Source organism: Falco biarmicus, chromosome 7 (assembly GCF_023638135.1).
Source record: "Falco biarmicus isolate bFalBia1 chromosome 7, bFalBia1.pri, whole genome shotgun sequence".
Lineage (NCBI taxonomy): Eukaryota > Metazoa > Chordata > Aves > Falconiformes > Falconidae > Falco > Falco biarmicus.
This window is the reverse complement of record NC_079294.1, coordinates 1,671,652-1,695,646: the sequence shown is the minus strand read 5'-3', so window position 1 is coordinate 1,695,646 and position 23,995 is coordinate 1,671,652. Positions and strand designations below refer to the sequence as shown.

The 23,995-nt window shown below is 42.9% G+C and overlaps 1 protein-coding gene and 1 long non-coding RNA gene across 4 annotated transcripts; one reads left to right on the top strand and one right to left on the bottom strand.

Annotated features, from left to right (window-relative positions):
- Positions 1-587: 587 nt before the first annotated feature.
- On the top strand, positions 588-19,343 carry LOC130152770 (uncharacterized). Its single transcript, XR_008823101.1, has 5 exons — positions 588-717; positions 5,934-5,970; positions 6,536-6,767; positions 7,551-16,895; positions 19,329-19,343. It is a non-coding gene; the product is annotated as an uncharacterized LOC130152770 (long non-coding RNA).
- On the bottom strand, positions 17,664-23,801 carry OIP5 (Opa interacting protein 5). 3 transcript variants are annotated; one of them, XR_008823100.1, is made up of 6 exons: positions 23,450-23,771; positions 23,211-23,277; positions 22,341-22,463; positions 21,785-21,866; positions 21,375-21,504; positions 17,664-20,411 (listed from the first exon to the last, which is right to left on the bottom strand). XR_008823100.1 is itself a non-coding variant. In XM_056346816.1 (5 exons), the coding sequence occupies exons 1-5, from the start codon at positions 23,754-23,756 to the stop codon at positions 20,319-20,321; spliced, it is 672 nt and encodes a 223-aa protein (XP_056202791.1). In that variant the 5' UTR covers positions 23,757-23,761; the 3' UTR covers positions 17,664-20,318. The 3 variants fall into 3 exon arrangements, 1 of the variants encoding a protein (XP_056202791.1); XM_056346816.1 differs by lacking the exon at positions 21,375-21,504 and having other exon boundaries at positions 23,450-23,761; XR_008823099.1 differs by lacking the exons at positions 21,375-21,504; positions 21,785-21,866 and having other exon boundaries at positions 23,211-23,801.
- Between the last annotated feature and the right edge of the window lie 194 nt (positions 23,802-23,995).

The following is a 23,995-nucleotide window of genomic DNA, read 5'->3' as shown; positions in this document are numbered from 1 at the left end:
CCGCTCGCCGCGTTCACCCCTCAGGCTCCAGCGTAACATTACCGGCTGCTAACAACCCCACAAACAGTAACGAAACCCGGCCCGCAGCGGCGGAAGCCCGGCCGCAGGGCGAGGGACCAGCGGCCCCGGGTGCCGGGCCGCGGTGACGCGCAGGCCGGGGGAGCGGCGCTCACGCCTCGCCACAGCAGCCCCGGCCGGGCGGCCCCCGTGACGGGCATGCTCCCCACGCCCCGGGTGCCGGCCCGTGGCGCAACCCCGGAGCTCCAGGCGGGTGCTGGTAGGGCTGCTAGAGCGGGGACACCCCCCCCCCGCCGAGCCGGAGCCGCCCCACCGCGTACCGCTCGGCGAGCGACTCCTTTAAATTCCTCTGGAGGTCACCGGAGGCCTCGCCCCTGGCCGGCCCTGTTCGCGCGGCTTCAGCCAATCCCCTTCCAGGCGTGGGCCCTCCCCGGGGCCAATCGGAAAGGAAAGCCTTGGAGGCGGGAGGCCAGCCTCTGTGACGGACGGCTTCGCTGGCCAATCGCTGCCAAAACTGGACGTCTGATGGCATAGGAGCGGCACCCAATAGGCCTGCGGCCGAGTGGGCGGGCCCGGCGTCGCTGGGCGCTGCGAGCCCCCCGCCGGCTGGCCGAGGTAAGGAGGGGAAGATGGCGGAGTGAGAGGAAGAGGCGGAGGGGCCGGGGCCGGCCGCAGCCCCGCGGCCGCGGCCGCGTTCAGGTGAGTGCGGCGGGGAACAACGGCGTCGGGCGTGGGGCCGCACCCAACCAGGACCCGGTGCTCGTGCCCTGATTGGGCTGGGCCCGGGCGCCCGCGCACCCGCCTCCCCGTCCTGCTCCGTGATTGGGCTGGGCCCGGGGACGTTCGTGCCCGCCGCTTCCTGAGGTGCCCTCGGCCCTGCGCCGCCGCCCCGGGCCGGTGAGCCCGCCTCGCTCGGCCGCCACACTCGCCCGGTCGCCTCACCGGGCCGCCCCCCGCCTGCCTCAATCGGCCGCTTGGTCTCCGCGCTGGGGCGGCCCCGAGCGCCGGGGCGCGGGGCTGGGACCTGGGCCGCTTCCCTGTAACTTCAGGGCTGGGGCTGAGGGCGCGCCGCGGCCCCGGCGGGAGCGGCAGCGGGCTGTAGCAGGTGGCTGGGGGAGAGCGAGCCGCCCCCCGCACCGCCGTGCCCTGCGGCCGGGGCCGCGCTGGGGCGAGCAGCGGCGGCCGGCCGCGGGCGGGGGGAAGCCGCCGGGCCTCCTGTGGAATGAGGCTTTGCATCGCCGCCGCGGGTGCAGCCCTGGCTGGTTGCGCTGGCTGATGGTAGTGAGTCGTCTGGTGGCATGGTTATTCGTGGGATCCGTGTGCTAGGTGGATTTTGCTACTCTACTAAGCAGTTAAATCCTTTTCTGATACCTTTATGTCTTAATGACACATGGCCGCACAAAGGGGATGGCTTCCGAGTCATTTGGCAAAACCAGGATGTACAAGTAATCTGCAGTGCAATGTAACTTTCGTGGAGAGGATTATAGCCTATGAATTCATGTGATTGTTGATAACCAGGTGACAAGGACTTTACAGGTGTGAAACTTAATAAAAACTCTCTCCTTTCCACGTTGGTAACGTGCAGGTCAGGTAACCCCTGAATTTTTCAAAATTATTGGAGGTATTTTGTAATGTAGAATGGTACTTTGTTTAAATAAAAAAAAAAGGGGGGGGGAACACGTCTTGCTGAAAGCACAAGGATTACTGTCACTGGCATGAGATTCCTTATGTTCTTCATCTGATAACAATTATTTAAATCTCAAATTTGTCATAGAATTTTAAGTGACCACACTTTCAGTGTTCATGTTAGCTAAAAGTAAAAAACTGAAGTGGTTAAATGAGAAGCACAGCTTTAGACCTTGTGGAGATACGGCATGTTGTCTTACATGATCTAATGAGGTAGTTGTATTTCTGTTCCTTCACCAAACAAGTGTGTTTGTCACAACTATTTCTGAAAGCAGTAGCTGCTTATGAGAAAAATTTCCTAAGGCACACTTTACCAGTTCCACGTGTTTTATTATTCATGTAGGAACAGTAATAGCAGCTTATGAGCAACATAACATTAAGGCACAGTGTGCTGCTATTGATGAATACTCTTACTTACACATGCCCATGCGCAATCTGTTACAGTATGCTGGAGATTTGCCTTTGGCATATTACATTTAAAGATAATTCTGCTTTATGTTATCATTAAAAGAATAATAAGCGATCAGCTTTCAGTTGTACACTATTTTAGCAGTAAGTAAATTAATTTGGATTAATATTTATTCTTAATTGCTTTGAATGCACAAGAGTTGTGGCAAGTAGTATCTTAAAAAATAAACAAACAAAAAATTCAAGAGTATTTGGTTACCCCGGTTTATGTCAAATCAACTATATGCACTGCTTTACGATCTTGCCTACACAGTAAAGATTTGCATGAACTGGCTGTAAATCTTACAATGGTGACCTGTGTGACACAGGCGTGTCAAAAATTGTGGGCCAGCTAAGTCTAAAAATTCTGACTGAGTCTGTGAAGAGTCTGGAGGATCTCTTGAACACCTCCCACGTTCATTCTTAGAAACTAGAAAAGGAAGAGTGTTTGAAACTAGTCCTGACATGCCGGAGGTTACGTGAATGGAAGATGCGAGGGCCTGTGCAGTCTTTGGAGGATTAAAAAAAAAAAAAGAGGAGGAGGATTTATCTAAAATAGGGTGCAGAGGAAGGGATGTTTCTTTGCCTGAGTACACTCAAGGAGCATGTTACTGTGGTGTGTGTATCATGGAGTAGAAAGCCCACTGTACAACAGTCCTCCCTCCTTTCTCTGCTGCTGTAGGAGGTACTGTTACAAGATTGTAACGGCAATGTAGCAAATAGCCATTGGAAACCTCACCAGAGAGGAAGGTGGTTTTATTTAGAATACAAAGTGGAACAAAACACTCAGGCTGGCAATCTCTTAAAGTGGCAGAATACGTGCAGTGCCTAAGGTGTCTATCCAGCAGCCAGGCGCTGTGGCAAGGGTGTTTAAGCTGTGTGTGCAGCAGTCTGGCGCTGTGTTGCTCATGTCCAGATGCTAAGTCCAGGATCCCTTGTAGAGCACAAGGGACATCAGCTGGCACATCCTTATGCCTTCTGGCCTCTTCCTAGGTTGGGAACCACTCTAGGTTTCAGATACGCCTTTGTGTACCCTTTTGGAGGTGACAGTGGTCTGTGACTCTACCCTGTCCCATTCTGTGGATTATCAGTGTTCTTTGTCTCCAGAGCTGGGTGTCTTCCGAAACTGAAACCGCAGGGGGATGTGCTGGGGTCTGGCTGACCTGCTAACCTGGGTGCCGTTAACACAAGCCCTTTTGAGAGGCCTGTTCCAGCTGTATGTTCCTTACCTTTCTCCAGTCACACCAGTACCTAGCCTTTCTATTTATTACACTGCCTCATAGATTGGGTCTAGATGCCTTTTTTAAAAGTTTACCTAGAAAGTGAAAGAAGCACAAAGGCAGCTATTTTTTTTTTTGCAGGACTGTAAGCTACTTCTACTGTATTTTGTGTTTATGATTTAAGCTTTTGTCATTATCAGCTTTCCAGGTTAAAATCGATGCTTTTTAAGACATAGGAAAGGTCTTAGTGAATTTGTGATCTGTAGTGCTTAATTTTGCTTTCTGTATCTTCACACATCTCCACCACATTTTACTTTCCAGTTTTTGTGTCTTGGTCTTTCTACATAAACCTGTTTCTAGATCTTTCATTCCTCACTTATTTCTTGGGCTGTAGGGAAGAGAGGGCTAATAATCTTCTATGTCTGTTAATTCTGCTTGTCTCCTGGAGCATCTCTGTGTGAGTGAGAGGGAGAAAGGTAGTGTTTTGGAAAGCCAGATCTGACGGATCTGAATTTTTGCTGACCAGTGTAACTAAAACTAAAGGTACCTTAAAACAGGGTGCAAGGGGTGGGGTGAATCTTGGTAGTTTAGCTGTACACTATTCATTTTAGTATGATTTCCAATTCCAGTGTGCTGATTATGTCATGTCAGAACAGTGACTTCTCCCCCCCACCCCTGCATTGATGCTTTGGTAATAGGACATGTTGCTCTATATGAAAAGACAAATATTGCAGTTCTGCTGGTAAATTTATTTATGAGCTATTTCTTCATCTCTTTTTGGCTTTGAAATTCTTGAAGTTAGTTGCCTGTACCCAAGAAGCTGTCTATCTGAATATGAGATGTAAAGTTCGCGGAAACTAATCTTTAGTTACAGTACAGCAAAAAAACCCCAAATAGGTAAAAACTTTAATTAAAATAATATTTTCTGAATTCTTAACATAAAAGGATTAATATATATAATGTTCAGTTTTCACAAATATTACTTGTTCCAGATCAATTGATTGTATGTTCAGTAAGGTATGAAACAAGAAAAGCAGTCTTTTGGTCTGTCATCCGTCATCCCCCCCCTTCATAATTTCCACTAGCTTTTAACTGTAGAGTTGATATTGTCACCATCAGCTTCGGTGACTGCTAATTTTTAATAGCTTTGATTTATATCCAGTTGCATTTGCAAGCTCTGTTGGTACTAGTGTGAACTCTGTTCCCACACAACGTATGAAAATGGGATAGAAAGTATATCAAGCAGAGTAGTTAAAAATTGGGGCATCCAAAGTCAGTGAAGTTTGTTTTTTTTTAAAAAAAAAAAGAAATTGGTTAAAGCCAACTGATTTTCAGTATTGGATGAATTATTCACTTGTATGAGTTGCTTTAAGTGTCACCTGCTGCTTTTTTATAATAAGACTTACTTTAGTATTTAGTTTGGTTAATTTGTAGCTTTAAAATAAGTGATAGAAAACCCAGTTTTTCAAAGATTGGCATTGGGAATTGTTTCCATTATGATATATAAGTTTGGAAGAGTTTCTGATAACTGTTCCTTGTCAAATTAATTGTTCTCTGATTAATTTGCTGTTTGTTCCTTTATCTCTCAAAGTCACATAGTGCTTGACAGGTTCTTGAGGGAGGACTTGTGTAGCAAGGGTCAGAATTGACAACATGAGAATGGAGTAACTGCCCAGAAATACAGCGCTAGGGATTATCTGATGACTGCGGATTTTCTGAAGGTGCGGGTCCCTGGTGCTTGCAGAAATGCTGCATTGTGCGGGAGTGTGGAGGCTAGTAATACTTTGGTGAGGATACTGGAAGTTTTTAATAATTTAAGTTCTGTGTGATGAGATAGTTCTGCTTACAATCCATTATTCTTTCCGTTAGGTTGTCAGCTCAGCATCCTTGAGAACAGTCATTATGCTTCCTTGCTGTTGGGAGCGGTTTGTTATTAACAGGAGAGAGTTTCTTGCCCTACTGGAAACTGAAATTGTGTCCATCTCAGTTCCTGTGAAATGTGTCTGTTGATGGTAGCTTACCCTAACAAGGTCATTTATCTTCAAAATATGCACAATTAAAAATTGTTTCAGTAGCGGTGTGTACTTAATGCTCCAGGTAGAGTCAGTTTGGCATGGGCTGTAGGCTGTTCTCAGTTAAGTGGAAACCAACAGATTCCTGGACAAAAAGGAGTTCAGGACTGTGTAAACTACATTCTGTGGAATGCTTGACATGCATGGTTTTACTCCAGGAAGCAGAATGCTTTCTGAACAGAAGTCTTTCAGGCATGTTTTTGGGTGTTTGCTTTTCCTCCCCAGCCTGTTCTTAGTTAAAGTTTTCCTGTGCTGGGTCTTCCATACTTGGGCCCAATTCACTTGACTATCCTTTCCCTTAAACAGTAGGCGGGTGGATACGATCATTTGAAAAGTGACATCAACATGTTTTTTGTAGAATGTCTAAAAATGTTAACTGGTTCCTGGAAGGTACCGCTAATCTTGTGTATCTCATGCAGATAATCATGCATGATCTGAATTGCTTCCTAGATGCAAATTTAATTTCATTTGTTCATCACTTTCTCTCTAGGCTCTCTGAAGAGAATGTGGATTGATCAAAAATAATGGTGAGTAAAGCCATAAGGTTATTTAGATACTAAAATTGTCAAGTTTCTTTGATTTAGGTTGATTTAGGTTTTTTCTTTTCTTTTTTTTTTTCTGTCCAAAGAAATCAGTCATTGAGATTTTAATTTTTCATAGGATACTTTCAGAGAACTGGAATGTTGCCACAGTGTCAGCTTTCAGCTTAGATTTTGCTTGAAAGAAAGCTCAATTTAACTATGTATTCTAAGAAGAATAAATGCTTTTATAGTTGTAAAATTCCTGTCCCATGTTGTCGTTTTGCTCTGCTGAGAGACATGAATTGTGTAATTGTATTGGAGTAGTTATCCTAAAAATTGTATTTGTTAAACAATGTGACTGGAAGAAAACATAACTGCATGTCAATTATCAAACAGAAAAAAGTTCATTCAAAATTTCTAAGAATGGCAATCAACTTCTGGAGTTTTGGTTTTGGTTGTTTGGTTTTTTTTTTCCCAGTGAATGAAATAAAGAAATTCTGGTAGTTAAGGTAACAGAGTGCTGTATTGTGTTCTGAGCTCTGTCACAAACCTTTGGCATGTTTTGTTACAGCTCTCCAGGTCTGCTTTTCCCCATCTTCATAACAAGAATAAGACTTGCCCAACAGTGTGAGCATGGATGGTCAAGCTCATGATCAGCTGACATATTTGAGTGCCTCAGAGAGAAAATGATGACGACCCACACTCTTATCTCCATTTTCATGACCTACCTGCTGCTTCTAACATATGAGTTGAAAATCGTCACTGGAAGATTATTTCTGAACTTGATCAACTAAAGGGTTAAGGTAATCGGAATAAGATGATAAATACAGACAGAGAAAAGAGAGGAAGGGGTTAGAAAATAGGTCATATCCTCATGTTCTTGTATGTGAGAAAGAGAAACCAAAGAAAAAAAATTTCTTTCACATCTTTCACTGTAATACAGGAGAATGATAATAAACATTTCTGGCACTAGCTGTGCAGGAGTGCACCCACGTTACCTTCCAACCCAGGCTGGCATCAAACTTAAAGCAAAAAAATCACGTCTTAACAGCTACTGTGACTAGGTGATACCAAGTGAGTGTCACTGATGAAAAGCCAGGAGATCAGTGACAAGATGAGGTACTGAAGTATGTCTACACTGTGGATAAGTGGCGAGAAATGAGTAAAAATAAGTACATCATCTGTGTGATCTTCCAACTGCCTAAGTGCTTTTTTCCTCTGCAGCACTGACAGTTTTGTAGTTCAGGGTACATTCTGGTGCTACCTAACATTGTCATGCTCTGTGTTGGAGCCATAGTTAAGAAGCCCCATAGCTAATTAACACTGGTTTGGTTTTAGGTGCATTGCTTCCAAGTAAGTGTATAGTTCCGCATTTCTGTAGTGTTTCCTTAACCAGCTTGTGGACATGTACAGTTAAGATAAAAAATCATAAAGAGCAAGGGATTATTGTGGTTTGTGAAGCCAGCTGATTTTGTCCGTTAGAGTCAGGCTTTTAAAGTAATGAGCCAGTGGGCATTTTAATGTGAAATGTATTTTATTCTGATTCCTAAACTACCTCATCTGGTTTTTTTATTTTGGGATTCCAGATCCTCTCCTGACGTTCAAGAAAAAGGTGGTTCTGTTGCTTGCTCATAAGCTGCGGGATGTGAATGTTTCTCTTCTAGCAAGCAAAAACCTGCCCTTCACTTCCATGGAGCTGAACGAACAAAGATCTCTCCACTCCCAGTTTCAGCCATCTCACCCAACATTGGATTCACCACATGACTTCTCCCACAGAAGTGCTCCACCATTTTATCAAAACTCGAAAGCAGAGTAACAGAAATCAGCATTTGTTTCCCTGAAGAAATGTTTTGTGTGCCAGCTCTTCATCCAGCTTTCTGCATTCTGTTTTAAAATGAGAAATACTTTGCAATCAGATACAAGTGCAAGCTGGTGTTCTTCACTGGTATCTCCTTCTTCATTTTAGGAAGGTTAGGTACTTCACTGTGTCATATTGGAATTCCTAGCAGATAAAGTGTCTGCATGCCAAACTGTCTTGACCTGTATGAAAAGTTGCAGCAGGAAAACCAGAACATATTTTCTGCTCTGACATGAGGTCTCAATCAACTGGGGACATCCCGTACAGGTATTTTCTGCTCCAGGACCCAGGCTTGCCTGTGTAGATAGATGTCTTGATGTCAACTTGCATAAAGCAGCTAATGCACAGGAACAAATGCAGAATCACCTTGTCTATAGTGTGTAAATGCATTGTCCCAGTCTGTGATCAATATGTATATTTGCATGTGTAAACCTATGTAAGTGCTGGATATGAAGAGCTTTCACCAGAAGGAGAAATTACTCTGCACCATTTCATTTTTAGCAAAGAAAAATGAAGCTTTAAAAGCCTCTGTGGTAACAGGATAACAATTAGGTTTATGTTAAATCATTCCCTCTCTGTGGCTTTTTATGAATCCTTAGCAGCAAAAGGAACAAAAATATTCTGCAGTAAAAGAGATGGGGCAGAACTTATTTCTTTATTGAAGAAATTAATTTTTGGTGGGATGGAAGAGACCAGAGGCGTAAACTTGCAGTTGATCCACTCAGCTTCCTTGGCACAGTTTCAGCTTTTCATACTGCTGATGGAATCAGCTTTTTGATTCTTCTGTGATTGAAAACTGAGATGACCTGTATGTTTCCATTATCTAGGTAGAAACAGGCCCAAGGGAATGGCCTGTTAGCCACGTAAGAGGCGTGAGTTGAGAGAGAGCAGGAATACTTAGGACAAGCCTTTTTCTGGTTCCTCTTATTTCTTCCCAAACTAAGGCGCAATCTGTTGTTCTTATGTTTACACAAGATTCTTTGTCTCCATCATTTGTGATTATATAGGGTGTTTTCTGTCATTCTCAAATGGGAGCGTATTGTTTATGTGCTCCCTGCTATGGTATTGTATATGACAAGTAAGATTTCTTGGCAAAAAAAACCCAGAACTGGGATATGTATTCTATTCCACTTCAAATCTGGAGCTTTTCTTAGTGCACCTTATTCCAAGCTTCTGATTTAGAAAATGTGGCTTAATAGCTTAAAATAATATTTTCAAACCTGGATCAAATAAAGGTATATAGGTTCTGTTAATAGGGTTTGGGAGATAATAGCATGGTTGTGGGGGGTGGTTGTTTTAGATTTCTGGTTTAGTTCTGGTTTTCCTTTTAGAAAACTGCTGCAGGGAGCCAGACAGCCTGCACGTGGCTGAAAAAGCCAACAATTGAAATCCTTCTTAAATCTTAATGATAGACTGCAAGGGCAGCATTCTGATATCTAAAATGTGGTGACGTATTATGGGACCAAGTTCCATAGCAGAGTAAGGACAAGAGGAGATGTTGATCCTAATCTTCGGAGTAGGGTTAGGTCTGTGTTTAGACTTGCATTGTAACGATAAGATTTAATGACAGCTTTACCTGGTTTTTGTTTTCATAATGAAAAGATCAGACACGTAAAGCTGAAGAGCAGTGGGCAAGACACTGCGTATCACAGTAATGCCAGCTGTAATGAGCAGAGAGGTGCACTAAAATTGTGTGTAACATTGAGATGAGCTGTGTGGTAAGAGTTACATTGATCTTGACAAGGTGACCACCAGCTTGGCCTGACTCCTTTTAAGAACATAGGATTTCTTTGCTGAATATGGTCTGAATTTTCTGGCCTTGGAGGCAACTAAAAAAGCACACTTCCTTTTAGGGCCTCCTTGTGTTAAAACCAGTGGGATTTAATGTAGATGTCTGTAGAAGCAGGATCCATCTCTAAGTGATGGAAAATACTGTCAATATCATAGGATTATAAGTGGTTGGGAGTTATCTGGTATAAAAAACATCTGATTTTTAGGTCTGGGCATTTCCTTTTCTTCCTTCTGCCCATACTTACCCTTCTGACTTTAGAGCTAGCAGTTTTCTTGCACAGCTTGATGACAAAATACTTGGGGGACAGGAAGTTATTTTTGTTTCCTGTGGGCATGTACAAAAGACATTTGTCTGGCTAGAGAGTAGACACTTGCAGCTGTTTGATTTCTTTTTCCACAGGAATAATCTTCAATATTTTGTAACCCTGCATTGTAACAAAAAACCAGAATTGCTGATTTTCCCTGACTCCTATCCATGACAGCGTAATAACATTAGTTTTCAAGTTTAATTTCAGAACATAGTATTTTTGCAAGGCTAAGGATCTGTGGCTTTCACAGAAGTAATACTCCAATAGTGCATGCCCAGAAGACCCCATTGCCATACCTTTCTGGCCAGCACCTTTATAAAACTGCTGTGTTAGAAATGCTGCCTCAGCCTACTTACTTTTTCTTGCTCCACTTTTTCTCTGTGTTGGTTGGAAATCTTCCCATGTGAAAGATTACAAAAACAAGGGGCATGTGCAATAGATCATATATATATACATATATATATTTTAATACTTGTGGACAAAATGATGTTACAAGTTGTTTGAAAACAACAAAATCACCAATGTCTTCCATTTTGAGATGTGTATAGTTCCATAAGCATTAGTGCTTTGTAGCAAACTGTAGTGCCATGTTAGGATCAGTGCATGAGCCTAGTAGTATTTTTACAATTTCAGAGTGACAAATTTATTAATAAACAGTGATGATAATGTAATTAACACTGGAAGGGATACAATAGAAATGTCACAAATGTGGTCTAAACATGCAGTATCCTCCCTTTGACAATGGCAAAGCTATCTTTAGAAATGGAATGCGTTCACTTAACGGGCTTCATAGAATCATAGTTGACTTTGGTTTTAGTCTATCTGTCCAACTGCAATAGTAAGCTAGTGTGTGTAAACGTCTAGAATTCTCATCTCTTTCAGTGGGATTCTTTTCTTTTTAGTCTTTTTCGAAGGTGTTTTCTTCCACGTGCAGCACTTTTTATTATTACCCATCATGTGATATACTCAAAAAAGTATGAATACGCTAAGGAGTTCGTGTGCATTTTGTACGCATCTCTGCTACCTTAAGATCATTTACAAAATCTCTTAGGTATTTTTTTTTTCAGATCTGATATATAATTGTTATAACTGGTTAAACATTATCCTTATTATATAATAAGTTAATGGTTGCAAAATGCTATCTGCCAGTTACGCATAGAAGGCTTTTATTCATTATCGCAGGAATGGGGAACCTTTTCTGGCTGAAGTCCTATTGAATCTTTTAACATCTTTGGTGGATCCTGCATTTACATACATCTTAATGTTAATAATAATGAGAGAGAATATGATAAAGTCAAGAGCTGTTGAAGAACAACATTGCAGGCTCTATCTGTGCAGCAGGCTATCTCTAGCCTATGGATCAGAGATTCCCCACCCCTGTATGATTGAGAATTCACTATCCTGTATTTTAGGTAACTTCCAGTATTGCTTTCCAGCTCTAAGTTTGATTTTAATAATTTCTGCCTCTCCCTCTGCTTTTTTCAGAAGGAAAGTTTAGACCAGGGGAGGTCCAAATGATTTAGCACTCAATGGGCAGCTTGGACTGGTCAAATAAGAGACTGGTATGATTCCTGAGTTGTGCAATGCTCTGTGGATGGCATTCTCTGATTTCCTAGGAGAAAGTATTTCATTTGGTCCCAGTGTTGCTCTTCACTCATTTCTCTCTTTTGCAAGAACAAAATTCACTTTCAGTTTAGAGAGGATACTGCATCTTTTTTTCCTGAGATCTGCGTGTAAATGGCCATTAGGGGGGGGGAGGGAGGGAGGGAGGGAGGGAGGGAATGGGTAGCTTGGTTTTGTGATGTTGATACAATATATCTCTAAGGTGGTTAATCAAGAAGCACGTGCTTGGTGCAAAACCAGTAATCCATGAAGGGTTCATGTATGTAACATGGAAAAAAACCCAAACAAACTCAAACCACAAAACAAGCCCCAAAAAACCAATCCTCTGTATCTAATACATTAACAAGAAAATTGGACAGGTGGGCCATTTACAGCAGAGCTCTGGGGGACCTGTGCAGAGAGTTAGATTCAGTTCTAAATGGAAGTAGCTGTACCATTGAATAAAGTAGTTTAGTGCTTGGGAGAATCAATTGAAAAATACCTCTGAAACTGGAATGCAAAATAGCACAGTATGTAGGGGGAAGAATCCCTGATGCAAACAAAGCCATAAGATGATTTAATAAGAAAATAGAACTTTAGTAGCAATAACTGTTCTGCATGTGATAGTAAATAACTTGCATTAGCAAGACTGTACAGTAGAGTAAGTGGGTAATAACCAAAAAAGTTTGTGGCGCTCTGTGCTGCAGGGAGTTGCATGAAGAGTCTCTTCCTGAGAAGATGGGTGAATTCCTCTTATGTTCCTCTCATTGGAGGGAATTTGGCACTTGATTACTTAGTTAATGAACCTGATACAAGAAAACAAATATCAGCTTTTCATGTCTGAAGCACTGTCAATGAGTGCTGGGGGAAGGGCAGACAATTCTTTTTGAAAGGATAGCTGAAGTTTCTCTATATTTATTCCTTTTTTGTAGTCTAGCACTTGCTCTGTTTCTCTGAGAAGAAACTAAACCCTTCCAAATACTGGACTGTGAAGAGAACCTGATCCTGAAGTTAGAAGCTTTTATTGTGGGAAGTACTTTTTGTTTTCTTTGTTTAAAAAGACCGATCTGAGATGGTCTTTAAATCTAAAAAAATCAGAGAACACTTGACACTCAAGTCATTTGTACCTCTGAAGAACAATTGTAGAATTCTAAAAATGTTACTTCACAGCAAAAAATAATTTTAGCCTTGCTAAACGCTTTGTTTCAGACCATAATTGATTTCTGTTGATGCCTGAAGTTTTGCAGAGGACAGTCCTATGAAGGTTGTGGTAACACAGGGGGTTATTGATCTACAGCTGCAGCCTCTGCACCCAGCAAAGTATTCACTATCAAAAGTGTTACATGAAAGAGTTACAGGGGTTCTAAAATGTCCATAGTTGACACTGTTTTCAGTGCAGGTATGTAGTCTACTGAGACAATGCAGCCCAACAGATAATAATGTATTCTGAACAGAATTATTACATCAGAGGTTTAGCTCTGTCTGGCTGGATTTCTTCTAGAAAGCTGAAGTAATGTGGACTGCAACTTACAGCTGAACGGAGGCTTCTAATGTTTCAGAATTATGGAGGTGAAGCCCTTTGGCTCTCCATAAGTTGGTAATGGGTCTGTGAGGGCTGTGAGCATTTTTACAGTATAAAGTAATGGAGATAAGCGTGAGAATGCCTAAATTAAATGTTGTCTAATCTGTAATATGCATATGAAAAGCTAATTGATCTGGAAGGTTGTAATCCGCTTAAATTCCAGTTATTGAATTATTGATAAAATCAGAAGCTGGCCATAGGGAACCTTAATTTGATTGTTATCTCATTACATTAGAGAAATTAGAAATTTATTCTGGTCTGTGGTCAGCAAGTACATTTTACATAATTATGGAATAATGATGAAAACCACGGTCACGTTCATACTTCAGAAGTATCGCTGAACAGAATTCTTCAAGGGTTTATTCATTCAGAGAAAGAGGGGTAGGAAATCAGGACTGATGCAGCCTGGCAAGCTATCTGCATGTTCTTCCCAGTCCAGACTTCTTATAATGATCTGTATTCTGTGGGCTACTAGACTAGAAATTGCTATTGACAGCAACAAAAGGAATCCCTTTGCCTTTCAGCTCTTGTACTATGGCATGGCTTCTGCTCCAGCCCCCTTGATTCCGCTCTTTCTAAAACTTCAGTAGAAGTGCGAGATGCTACCACGTTTCAGCGTGGGCTATCAAAGGTGTAGTGACCAGTACTGTCATCCCTCCTTTAGCAGTACTAAACCCAGATGATACAAGCGTATGTTGTTTCCATATCCAGTAGTGCTGCTGCAGACAATCTAGCCAGTACTTGTGTTGGGAATTGCACCTTTAGGAATTGTACCTTCTGCAACTGAGGATAACCATCAAATTTAGGACAAAAACGAATGTCTTGCAAAGACTCCTTGACAGTGAGTGAGAAGAAATTGTACCGAGCATCAGGACACTGACACATTACACAAGGATTACATTGTCAAGAGCTGGCAGTGTCTGGTTTTGGGCAGAGAAGGGAAAAATATGGAAGAGAACAGTTTTTGATGGATAACCAGTCTTAGAAATAACTGCTTCCTGCATCCCTAGGAAACTGTCTGGTCTTCCCCCAAAACTAATAATCCTGCTTGCTGTTCAGGTACAGAGCTGCATAATGGCAGTTTAAGTTAGATTCCATTGGATTTCTTTTAATGAATGATCCAGCATTTTGCCCCTGTAGTGCTGCAACAGGCACGCAAAAGCTGGCAGTTGGACCAGGTTGTCTTGTTTAACAGTGCAGAATACTAACCATGGATTCTGATGTCTGTTCCCTTTCAGTCTGCTTTACACTTTCTCCTGAGTTGTAGAGAGTGTCGGTGTTCACGATGTCAGTGCGTGTTTCTGTCTCTGAGCCTATGTCCCAGGTTATAATATAGACAGATTCCCTAAGGCTTTACAACATCTAAGGTTAAGGAGAAAAGGTAACATACTGTTTAGTGTGTCCTACGTAAATCCTGTCTGCTTCTCTCCACTTCCCCTCCAAAGAAGTGTGTGTGCCATTCAAATGAAAGGCAGCTAGTTTGTAATGCCTTAGGCATGAAGAACTGCATGGAGAAACTGAAGGAAAGCGGCACAGGCCCACAAACCAAATCTTAGAGCTAGTATTCTAATTATGCATGATTCAAAATGTCTAGTGTAATGTAGTTATTACCAGTAAATTGAGATATGCATTTATACATAATGAAGCAATAGGAATTAATATACCAATAGCTTGAACTTCCTGCTTTGATTCTCAAATTCTGTTTTTTTAGAGAATGTGCTGCCTCTGTAGAGAAAGGGGCAGATTATATAGATAGGGACAGAAGCATGGCACCAAAACTGTAAATCAGGAACCAGGATCCGCAGAACTCGCCTTTATAACCTCTTGTCTGGTTCATATTAGTGCCCTGAGCATGTAAAAAGCAGGGCATGAACTAAGCATGTTTGGGGGCGAGATGAGGTTTCTCACCTGCTGCAGCTGTAGCAAGGAAAAGGGTGCAGAGTTTCTTACAAGATGCAGGGGGGAGCAACTGGTGGGGAAAAAAACCAACCAACCAAACACAAAACAACACAAAAAACCAAGTAACGGAAACCACAGACTCAAATTGAGTGTAGTATTTGCCAGACAGTAGGTACTAAGTTTGGGTGTGGTGAGAGAAATTATTTGGAGAAGACTGAAATTAATAAGCACAGTACATATCTTTCAGGTGTCGAATAGCTTTTTAATAGACAGTATTTTCAGGTAACTCTCTAGCCTCATAGGCAGCTGTACTGAAGCATAACTGGTACCAGCCAGCAATAATGGCACCTGCAGGAATGAACCTGAAAATACTGGTAATCTTGTGTATTTTTTAAGTTCTTTGAAGAGATTTTTAAAAACAGAAAATGAGATTTGATCACTGAAGGTCTTTATCTTCTGCAACACAGGTTGCAATACGTCTTTTTTTCTTTATTTCACTTATTGAATAAAAGGGAATTTGGGTGCCATCTTTCTGTAAACTTTTAGTGTGTTCTCTGTAATATTTCCCAAGTCTTTTAGTGGGTAATGCAGTGAATTTCTGCTGGCAGTTTGAAAATCACATAGAACGTGTGGCATAGCCTACGTCACTAATACTTTTCCAAGTTTAATCTTGTATTCAAACATGTAGAATACTAGCTTGTTACTGCAGAGTTCCATACTTCTATCTTAGCTTAATTTTGTAGGTGGGTTTAACTTGTGCAGAACATTTCTCCGTGTACAAAGGCTCAGTCCTGTTTCTTAGTTAGAAAGAGGAAGTGTCTTGGAGGAAGAAATTGTGTGTCAAGTTAACTCCTGTTCGTACTTCATAGCCAACCATCCATAAAGCACCGTGACTTGGGTTTAGAACGGGTTTTACATTTTTTCTCATGAACGCTCTTTCTAGATATACCAGAATTGCCAAGTGAAAACAGGAATATTAGAAGATAACTATTTTACGGTATCAGAAGTTAGACTAGATGAAATCCTTTGAGCCAGCTTCTTTGAGCAAAAAGGGAATTTGTAAAACCAGTTTAGCCCAGTGGTTAACCTTGGTCACCTAATTCTTACCAGGTATTCTTTAGAACACTTTGCATTGGTTTAAACCCTGTTAAATGTGTTTCTTTTGTGTGATGAGTAAGCAGTTGTATCCTTTGTTAATGCTTATTTCCTTTGATGTAAATTCTTAAGAATAAGCTACTTCAGGATGTCTGTGGAGATATCCCCCTTTTGAAAAGTATGATGTAACTGCAAAGGAGAAGTATTAGTTACAGATTCTTAAAAATTACCTTAGTACTTAAAAAACAGGCTAGAAAATACTTATACTGAACTTCTGATGGCATGCTCACATGGGTTAGTGGAGGAAATTATTGGTGTCGCTAGAAACTATGTACTCCCATTGCACACATGTTTTATGTGGTAACAGTGAAAGAATGTCTCCCTGCAAATTCTGATGTTTTTCCAAAAGGCAGCTTGCTTTTATATCTATGCATCTTTGAGGATTTCAAAATAAGATTTTATTCTTTTGACACTGTAAAGAGGAACTGTTTAAAAATGAACTTGGAAACTCTGCACCTGTACACAAATTTTTTTAGCAATAAAGCAGCACAGGCTGAGAATGCACTAAAACTGGATGCGTCATTTGTTGAGAAGACATGAACCAGCTTCCCGTACGCTCCGCTCCTGAGATGTGTCAGTACTGGCAGTACCTTTGTCGAAACTTAACTGTTGGAGCTGAACTCCCATGTGCTGAGTATCTGCTTTGGGTCCAGCGGTTCCAGCAGACTTCAGGCACCAGAGCTCTGACTTCTTGGAAGGCAACTGAAGAAATAATTGTTTCTCCACTCATACTAAGGTGGGCAACTTGTCAGAGAAAAGCACCAAGGGTTGTTTCACATCACAGCAGAAAGCATCTGTTGCTTGTATAGTTTGCCTAAAAGTAATAAGCCCCTCAGAAGAACTTCATGTATATGGATTGTTTAGTTTTGGCAACTATGTTCCTGAAAAATTCCTTCTGCGGCTGGCATGTCAGAGCCTGCAGGGGGGCACAACTTCCCTTGCAGTTGCTGAAAGCAGTTCGGGGAAGTGCTGTAGCGCCACAGCATGACACCACCTCATGACAGCGCTGAAGCAGAAGCTCCCGTCCCTGCTACGAGCTTTCCAAAACCTGTTCGGGATTGCTAACCCTTATGCCAGCTTAGAGAAGGGTACCAGCACGACTTCAGTAGCCTGTTCAACCACCTTAATACATTCCATTTTTTAGTTGCTTTTGTCTTCAGATTCCAGAGAAGACAGCTGCTGGTTAGCTGACCTATGGTGGCCTGACCTTGAGATTTGCTTTCTAAGTGGTTGGTATTCATTTAAATAAGAGAATCCATCCCTCCCCTGGCTGCACTTAAAGCTAGAACACGTCTCTCAGGATGCCTCATTAGAGATCAGGTTCTACACTAGCATAAGAAAAATGAGTATTTGTTGGTCAGTTATAGATTAAGAGGAATTTGAATCTGGGGCAGGCTGTGGGATCACATGCTGAATCTTTCAGGAATAGAAGCTTATAATTACCACGTAAATTAAAATGCACCCATAGGTTTAAACTGGTCTCTCAGTAAACGTTAATCTCAAATTACTCAAGGTAATGCATTTATTTTATGCGGCTTGCTTCTTAAAACGGAACTTGGACAGAACACTGCGCTGCTTTGAGCGTCAGCAGCTACACCAGGCAGCAGCACCAAGAAAACATGTGATTTGGCAAATAGACACGAAGGACCATAGCTTAACAGAGCAGAGGTCCCCCATTCCAAAGATTCAAGAAACGTCATTTACAAATTTGCCCTCTGTTATTTAGCACATACTCTTTATTTGTTTAAATTCATGCCAAGTAATATATTCAAGGAACCGCTAATTTAATGCTGCATAATGAACCAGGACCCAAGCACGAGAAACCGATGGGTCTTTTTCAGCAAAATCTAAAGAAAAGAAGTGGACTTAGGACTCGCATGATGCTATCAGCAATCTGCACAATACGCATTTCTGAATTTCAGCTTTTTACAAATTTGTTTAAAAAGTTTATTTACAACTGAAAAATAATATAAAAAACTTCATAACTGACATATCTTTTAGGGGTGGACACATGGCTAAATGGAGTAAACCAATTTAGCACTATTATACATGGTATAGATGAAAAGTATATGTACAGCAAGAAACAGCCTCAGTGCAGAAACTAGAATAAAAGGGCAAAAGTGAGTAAGTGCCGTTATCAATCACGTTTCTTAGACTGATTGACAACAAAAGAGCTCTAAAAGCAACACAAAGTGAATTTATACAATGGAAAAAATTCAGCAGAGAAGGGGAGATGTTTGCACAAAATGAACTTAAGTCACAAGACCCCAGTTAATGACCAACAGCCCCTTAAACATAATGCAAAAGTCATTGCACCACACCACCTTAAAAACTTCCTTCTTAATAATGAAATAATCAAATAACAGCAAGTCTGAACTTTACATGCATATACAGTGAAAACTGTTAAGAACAACCTTGCCGTTAAGGGTTTGGGATAGAGCTCATTTTAGAGGAAATAACATTTATCGTTACAGGCAATGAAACTGATCTTCAGGAATGTAACATTTACTTCAGGTAGTTACTTTTCATACCCTGAATTTAGCTGTCATGGGAAAGCACTGTATTTTTGCACTTACACTCTTCAAACTCGTAAAACATTAATTCAGATAGCATATAGTATTAGAATTTGAAAGATCCCCTCCCTCTCCCTGCAGAATGGCTGCTGACACTCTATGTTACTGCTCCATCAGAACAGACAGACAACCTGGAACTCTTGGATCAAGAGGCAGCGTGGTGACCAGTCAGTAGTAGTACTGCAAGCACCAGCTGCCCACCTAAAGCCTCTGAGGTCCCTTGCTGTGAGTTCTGTCACCTCTACTCCAAGCCCGTTACAAGAGGTTTTTTACAAATAAAACAATTAAGACCATGAAATAGAGGGAGTACTGGCATCAGCAGCAATGGGGCATGCAACCAGCCAATCCTATACGGAAGTAGAAGTAAGGGAATAGCAAATTGCCTCACTGGAATTAAGTTGATCAGGTAAATACAATCCCCCCCTAGACTACCACAGACAACTGCTAAACTTTATGGAAGGTTTAAAACAACCGTTCAGGCAGCAAAAAGGAGAGTAAAGGACCCTTAATTTCCCAGCTCACAAGAATCTGAGATACTCTGTCCCAAGAACAAGGGGTAAGTAATGTTCTTTCTTTTCCATCAAATTACTTCCTAGATGTTTGGAACCCGTTCAACACAGAGAAACGCCAGCGAGCACCCATTAGGTATTTTTTATGAAACATCTTGACTGGCCAAGTGAAGGCAGCAGGCAGATCATCACGACTTCAGCAGAGCAATGTTCCCATGACAGAGCAGAAGTGAAGAAGAAACGACTATTCCTTGGTTTCACAGCTTCAGCCCTAGCAAGGAAGGCTGGGATCTGTTAAAGGCAGTTGTTCACAGCCTCAGCTTCATGGAGCTGCCAGAACATGGCTCGGTCCTGGGCAGCCATGGGGCCGCACTTGCAGAGGACTTGGCGGGCACATGTACGTTCAAGGGTTGCCCTTGAATTTGAAATCGAAACCCTTGTGCTCCAGCTCGCGTCGTGCCATCCAGATTCACGCACTACACACACTGTGCTAGCTTGCTCCGTTTGCAGGCCACACACACAAGCAAACCTAAAAGCAGCAATCAGGCAGCCATTCAGCAGTGCCTCACATACCAGGTGTGGCTAACGAGCCACTACCAACTGCTAGGTGCCATTAACAGTGTATCTATATTGAAAGGTAGGACAAGAACTTCCCATTTATAATAGCTCCTCTCGAATATCATCATCTTGGTATGTTTTGTATAGTTCCAGAAGCTGGACTTCAGTATTTCAAAGGCTGTTTTCCCCCTGAAGTCATTAGAGAGAATCAAAGCCACGGTTATACTGTCTCAGAGAGCGATATGCTGCATGGGTGAGCTATTGATTTTTCCAAGCATAAGTTCAGTATGTCAGATTTTCAGGTGTTCCCCTTAGACTGAAGGGATGCAATTAAGCATCGGTTCTTTCCGTAAGTAGATAAAGTGACGGATCAACACTCAAACTTGTTCTGGTGCATTATTTCACCATAATGAACTCACTCAACAGCGATGCAGAAACAACTCCGGCAGTTCTTGAAAATGGTATATTAGTTGACCTCGACTATCCTGGCAGTAGGTCAACTGCAACTGATGCAGAGCTTTACCCTTCTGCCACTTTATTTTGTTCTAGTTCCTTCAACTTCTTCATCAGCAATTCTAGGCGAATGTTGAGGTCCACAATCTTTCTTTTCAGCTAGAAGAGAAATTAAAACTAGAGAAAAATGTCCTAACACTAGATCTTTGAATGAGCTGCACCCCACTTCCAGTGGCTAAAGAGCAGCTGACTTTCAAGACGGAAAATTATCCTGGGCTTTAATCTCTATACTGCATGTCTAGTACAGCCCAAACCAGAGGCCTGCGCTACAGAGAGAGAGACGAACACGTGCCAGCATCACCCCTTTCAGAGACGCATGGAAATAGTCTACGTAAGGAAACAGGGTTACTGGAGCCTCACTATCATCAATCCAATCTTTCCTAGTTAACTCGTTACAGGTTTTGACGCAGCCAGAGGCCTTTTTTGACAATATCTGGACAGACTGTTTCATCGTTAGCAAGGGAACAGATGTGGATGGTCCCTCAAAAATCCCATTTCCAGAGTCTGGGGTTGAGGTTAACACATCTAAATCACAAGAGTAAAATCCTGCTGGCATGTCTCAAAAAGCAGATTCTTGCACTTGTTCTAGTCAATAAGCAAACTCTCCACAATCACATAATTTGTGTTTGCAACGAAGTACTACCATTATTTTACTTCAGAAAAAATGTGTCTCAGCTTTAGAAGACTTGCCTGGATAGAATTTTTGCATTTTTAGCCTCACTAGACTTATAAAAACACTCTGATTTTATGGTAAGACACTGGAAGATGACTTTGAAGAGGAAAAAACATGTCACAGGCCCATTTCCACACTTAAACCAGAAACTAAACAAGAAAGAAAGAAAGAAAAAAAAAAAAAAAAAAGAGTATGGAACAAGCAAGCACATAAATACTGGATACACTGGCTGCCTCCTACACACAGTAACTGAGCTATGGGATAGACAATTTACTCAGACAATGACTAACCAAATTACAGAAAAGAACATCCAATTTAAACACCAAAAAAGGAGGGAGGTTCTAGTGTTGTTTCTGAAACTAAATACTGCCATGCTGTTCTGAGCTTACATAGCCATATATACAACGGGGTTAGAATCCAATTCAAATTAACAAATTGCCTTTTTTTTTAAAAAAAATAATTCTTCAACATGAATCATCAGTTCTAGGGACAACACAAGTAGTAATACTTAGGTGAAGTCTGAAAAGAAAAAAACCAAGAACCATTTAAAGTGTAGAGATAAAAGCATAACACGCTTTTGCCAGAAAATTAGCTAGAGCTCGGTATGTTTTGCTGGTAAGTGGTCCTAGAGAATGTTCTGCATGTCGCACACATCAGTCAGTCACTGTGTTTATAAGTCAGTATTTTCTCCATCTTATGCACTTAAAAAAAAGTAATTGTATCAATATTTTTGGACTAATATCCAAAAATATCAGCATTTAAAAAATATTTTCCATAGAAATTAATGTAGAAACCTTACTTCCAACACTTGTTTCTTTAAGGTCACAGCAGGAAAATACACCTTAGAAGCTTCTATTACCATTTGTTTTTTTAGGAGATAACTGGAAAACAAAAGGAGAAAGGGAAAAAAACCCAAGAAAACCAGTTAAAACCCCTGTAGTTGCATTCATTGTTTAGGCAGATATTTAAGATGATTTTAAAAGCAGGGTTGTTGCCAAAAGTAGTCAATACACTGTGAAAATATTTAAAGCATAAAAAAGTCAAGTCCTCAGTCTACCATGGAACTACTCTGATACCTTACATTAGCTAAGTGAGTCTGGAACTGATGATTTCAGTATTACAAACAACTAAATTGAAACCTTGACATTACATGAGGACACTTACAAAGCGCAAGGCAAATCAAATTGAGTCATGACAACACAAACAATATAAACATAGAGGATATTAAAATCCCATACCAACACGCTCAGTGAAAAGTAAAGCCACTTTTGTTAGTTGTAGATTAGTTGTACGCCCTGTTGTAGTAAATTAAAACCCCCGTAAAATCATTGCTCGTAAGAACACAGAACACTCACCAGAGGATGTTCTCCTTGAAGAAACAGAAGAAGCCTCGGAGATACACCAGGTCAGTGGAGGCAGAACAAAGAATAAAGCCCACGGACATGCCACACAACCGACAGGATAACTCGTTGTAAGCGCTAAAAGGAGAAGGGGGGGAAACGTTATTAAACAGACACTTTGAAACCAGACACTGCATGCCTGTCAGAGGACATCAAATCTTCAGTTCTGTTAGGATGGCAAAAGAAGACATAATAATGGTTTCTCCTTAAAGAAACTACAGATACAAAGAGAACGCACATGTAAATAGTTGGGCACGTTGTGTGAGAAATAATCTCTGCCATATGTGAAGCTGCAATTAAGGGAGGACACACGTATCTTACTATCCCAGAGCTGCTGAGGCTACACAGCTCAAACAGAGGCGGAAAGGCACCGCCTGGGCCCCCGACATTTCCTCCAGCCCAAACAGGCTATTGCCTCAAGCAGAGGGGCAGGGGGTGGAAAGCACAAAAACCCCCCAGAACCCCCACAGCAAGTCGTATATTTTAAAAGTTCCCATCCCTTGTAGTTAGTAAAACGGCCTTTAAACATCATTTAAACAATCTGCGGGTTCCCTAGGCCCTCAGGTGACACCGAAAGGCCCTTGCCGCCCGACTAGCCCCAGGGTCACCCGGCCGGCTGCCCGCTGCAGGCAGCAGCAGCTCCGCACGCACACGGACACCAACCAGCGCCCAACGGCGCTGCTCCTTCACAGGCAGGGCTGCCGGGGAGCGCCGGGGCGGGCGGGTCCCGGCCGGGGCCGCCGTGCGAGGGGCGGGCAGGGGCACCGGGCCCCCGCGGCCGCCCCCCGCGCTACCGGGGCAAGGCGAGGGCTCCTCCATACGCACCATCCCAGCAGGGCTCCCTCCAGGCCGACCAGCAGCTCGTCCTCCCACACCACATCGTTCGTGACTCCTGAGGGGAAACGGAGCCCCGCTGAGGGCCAGGGCCCCGGCCGGGCCTGCGCGACTCCGCGCCCCGGGGCTGGCACCCGCTCCCCGGGGCCAGGGGTGAAGGGAGCGAGAACGGGGGTCGGGACCGGGGCAGGGGAAAGGTGTTGGTAAGGGAGGAGGGGCCGGGCACCGACTGAAGCAGACGAGAAGTCCGAGCCATCGCTCCTCCTGCGCGCAGAGCTGCAGCGAGTCCCCCAGCACCGCCCGGCAGCCGCGGCACTGGAACACGGCGCACTCCTTCGGCAGCGGTCTCGGCCGCCACGACAGCGCGGCGTCCCCAGTCGGCGGCAGGCGAGACTCAGGCTGGGACCGGGACGCGGGTAGCGGCCGCTCCACGGTGACCGAGTCGCGGAGCTGCACGTTCTGGAAGAGGTCCTGCAGGTATCGCCGCACCGCCATCTCCTCCCGCGCCACGGGGGCCCGCCCGGCCGGCGTCCCCATTGGCACACGCGCCTCACGCCTCCGCGTCTCCATTGGGCAGCGGCCGCATCAATCCTCACAGCGCGCGGCTATTGGGAAGAGGGCGGCACCGAGCCGTTCCGCCGCCCAATCCAGCGGGGGAGGGCGGGGCTGTCCGCGTCTATCGAATTTGAAAAGAAAGCCACACCTCGTTGGCTGCATCGCCGTTGGCGGCTTCTGTAGCCCTGGCCACGCCCTTTCCTGGGCCAGCCAATGGCGTG

Bases quoted from the DNA above. Each gene is read 5' to 3' on its own strand.
- OIP5 (XM_056346816.1), bottom strand. From the start codon at position 23,756: ATGGGGACGCCGGCCGGGCGGGCCCCCGTGGCGCGGGAGGAGATGGCG. The intron at 22,464-23,210 runs GTGCGTATGGAG...TTCTCCTTTTAG, and splicing joins GAGGGAGCCCTGCTGGGATG to CGCTTACAACGAGTTATCCT. The intron at 21,867-22,340 runs GTGAGTGTTCTG...TTTGTTTTCCAG, and splicing joins TTCAAGGAGAACATCCTCTG to TTATCTCCTAAAAAAACAAA.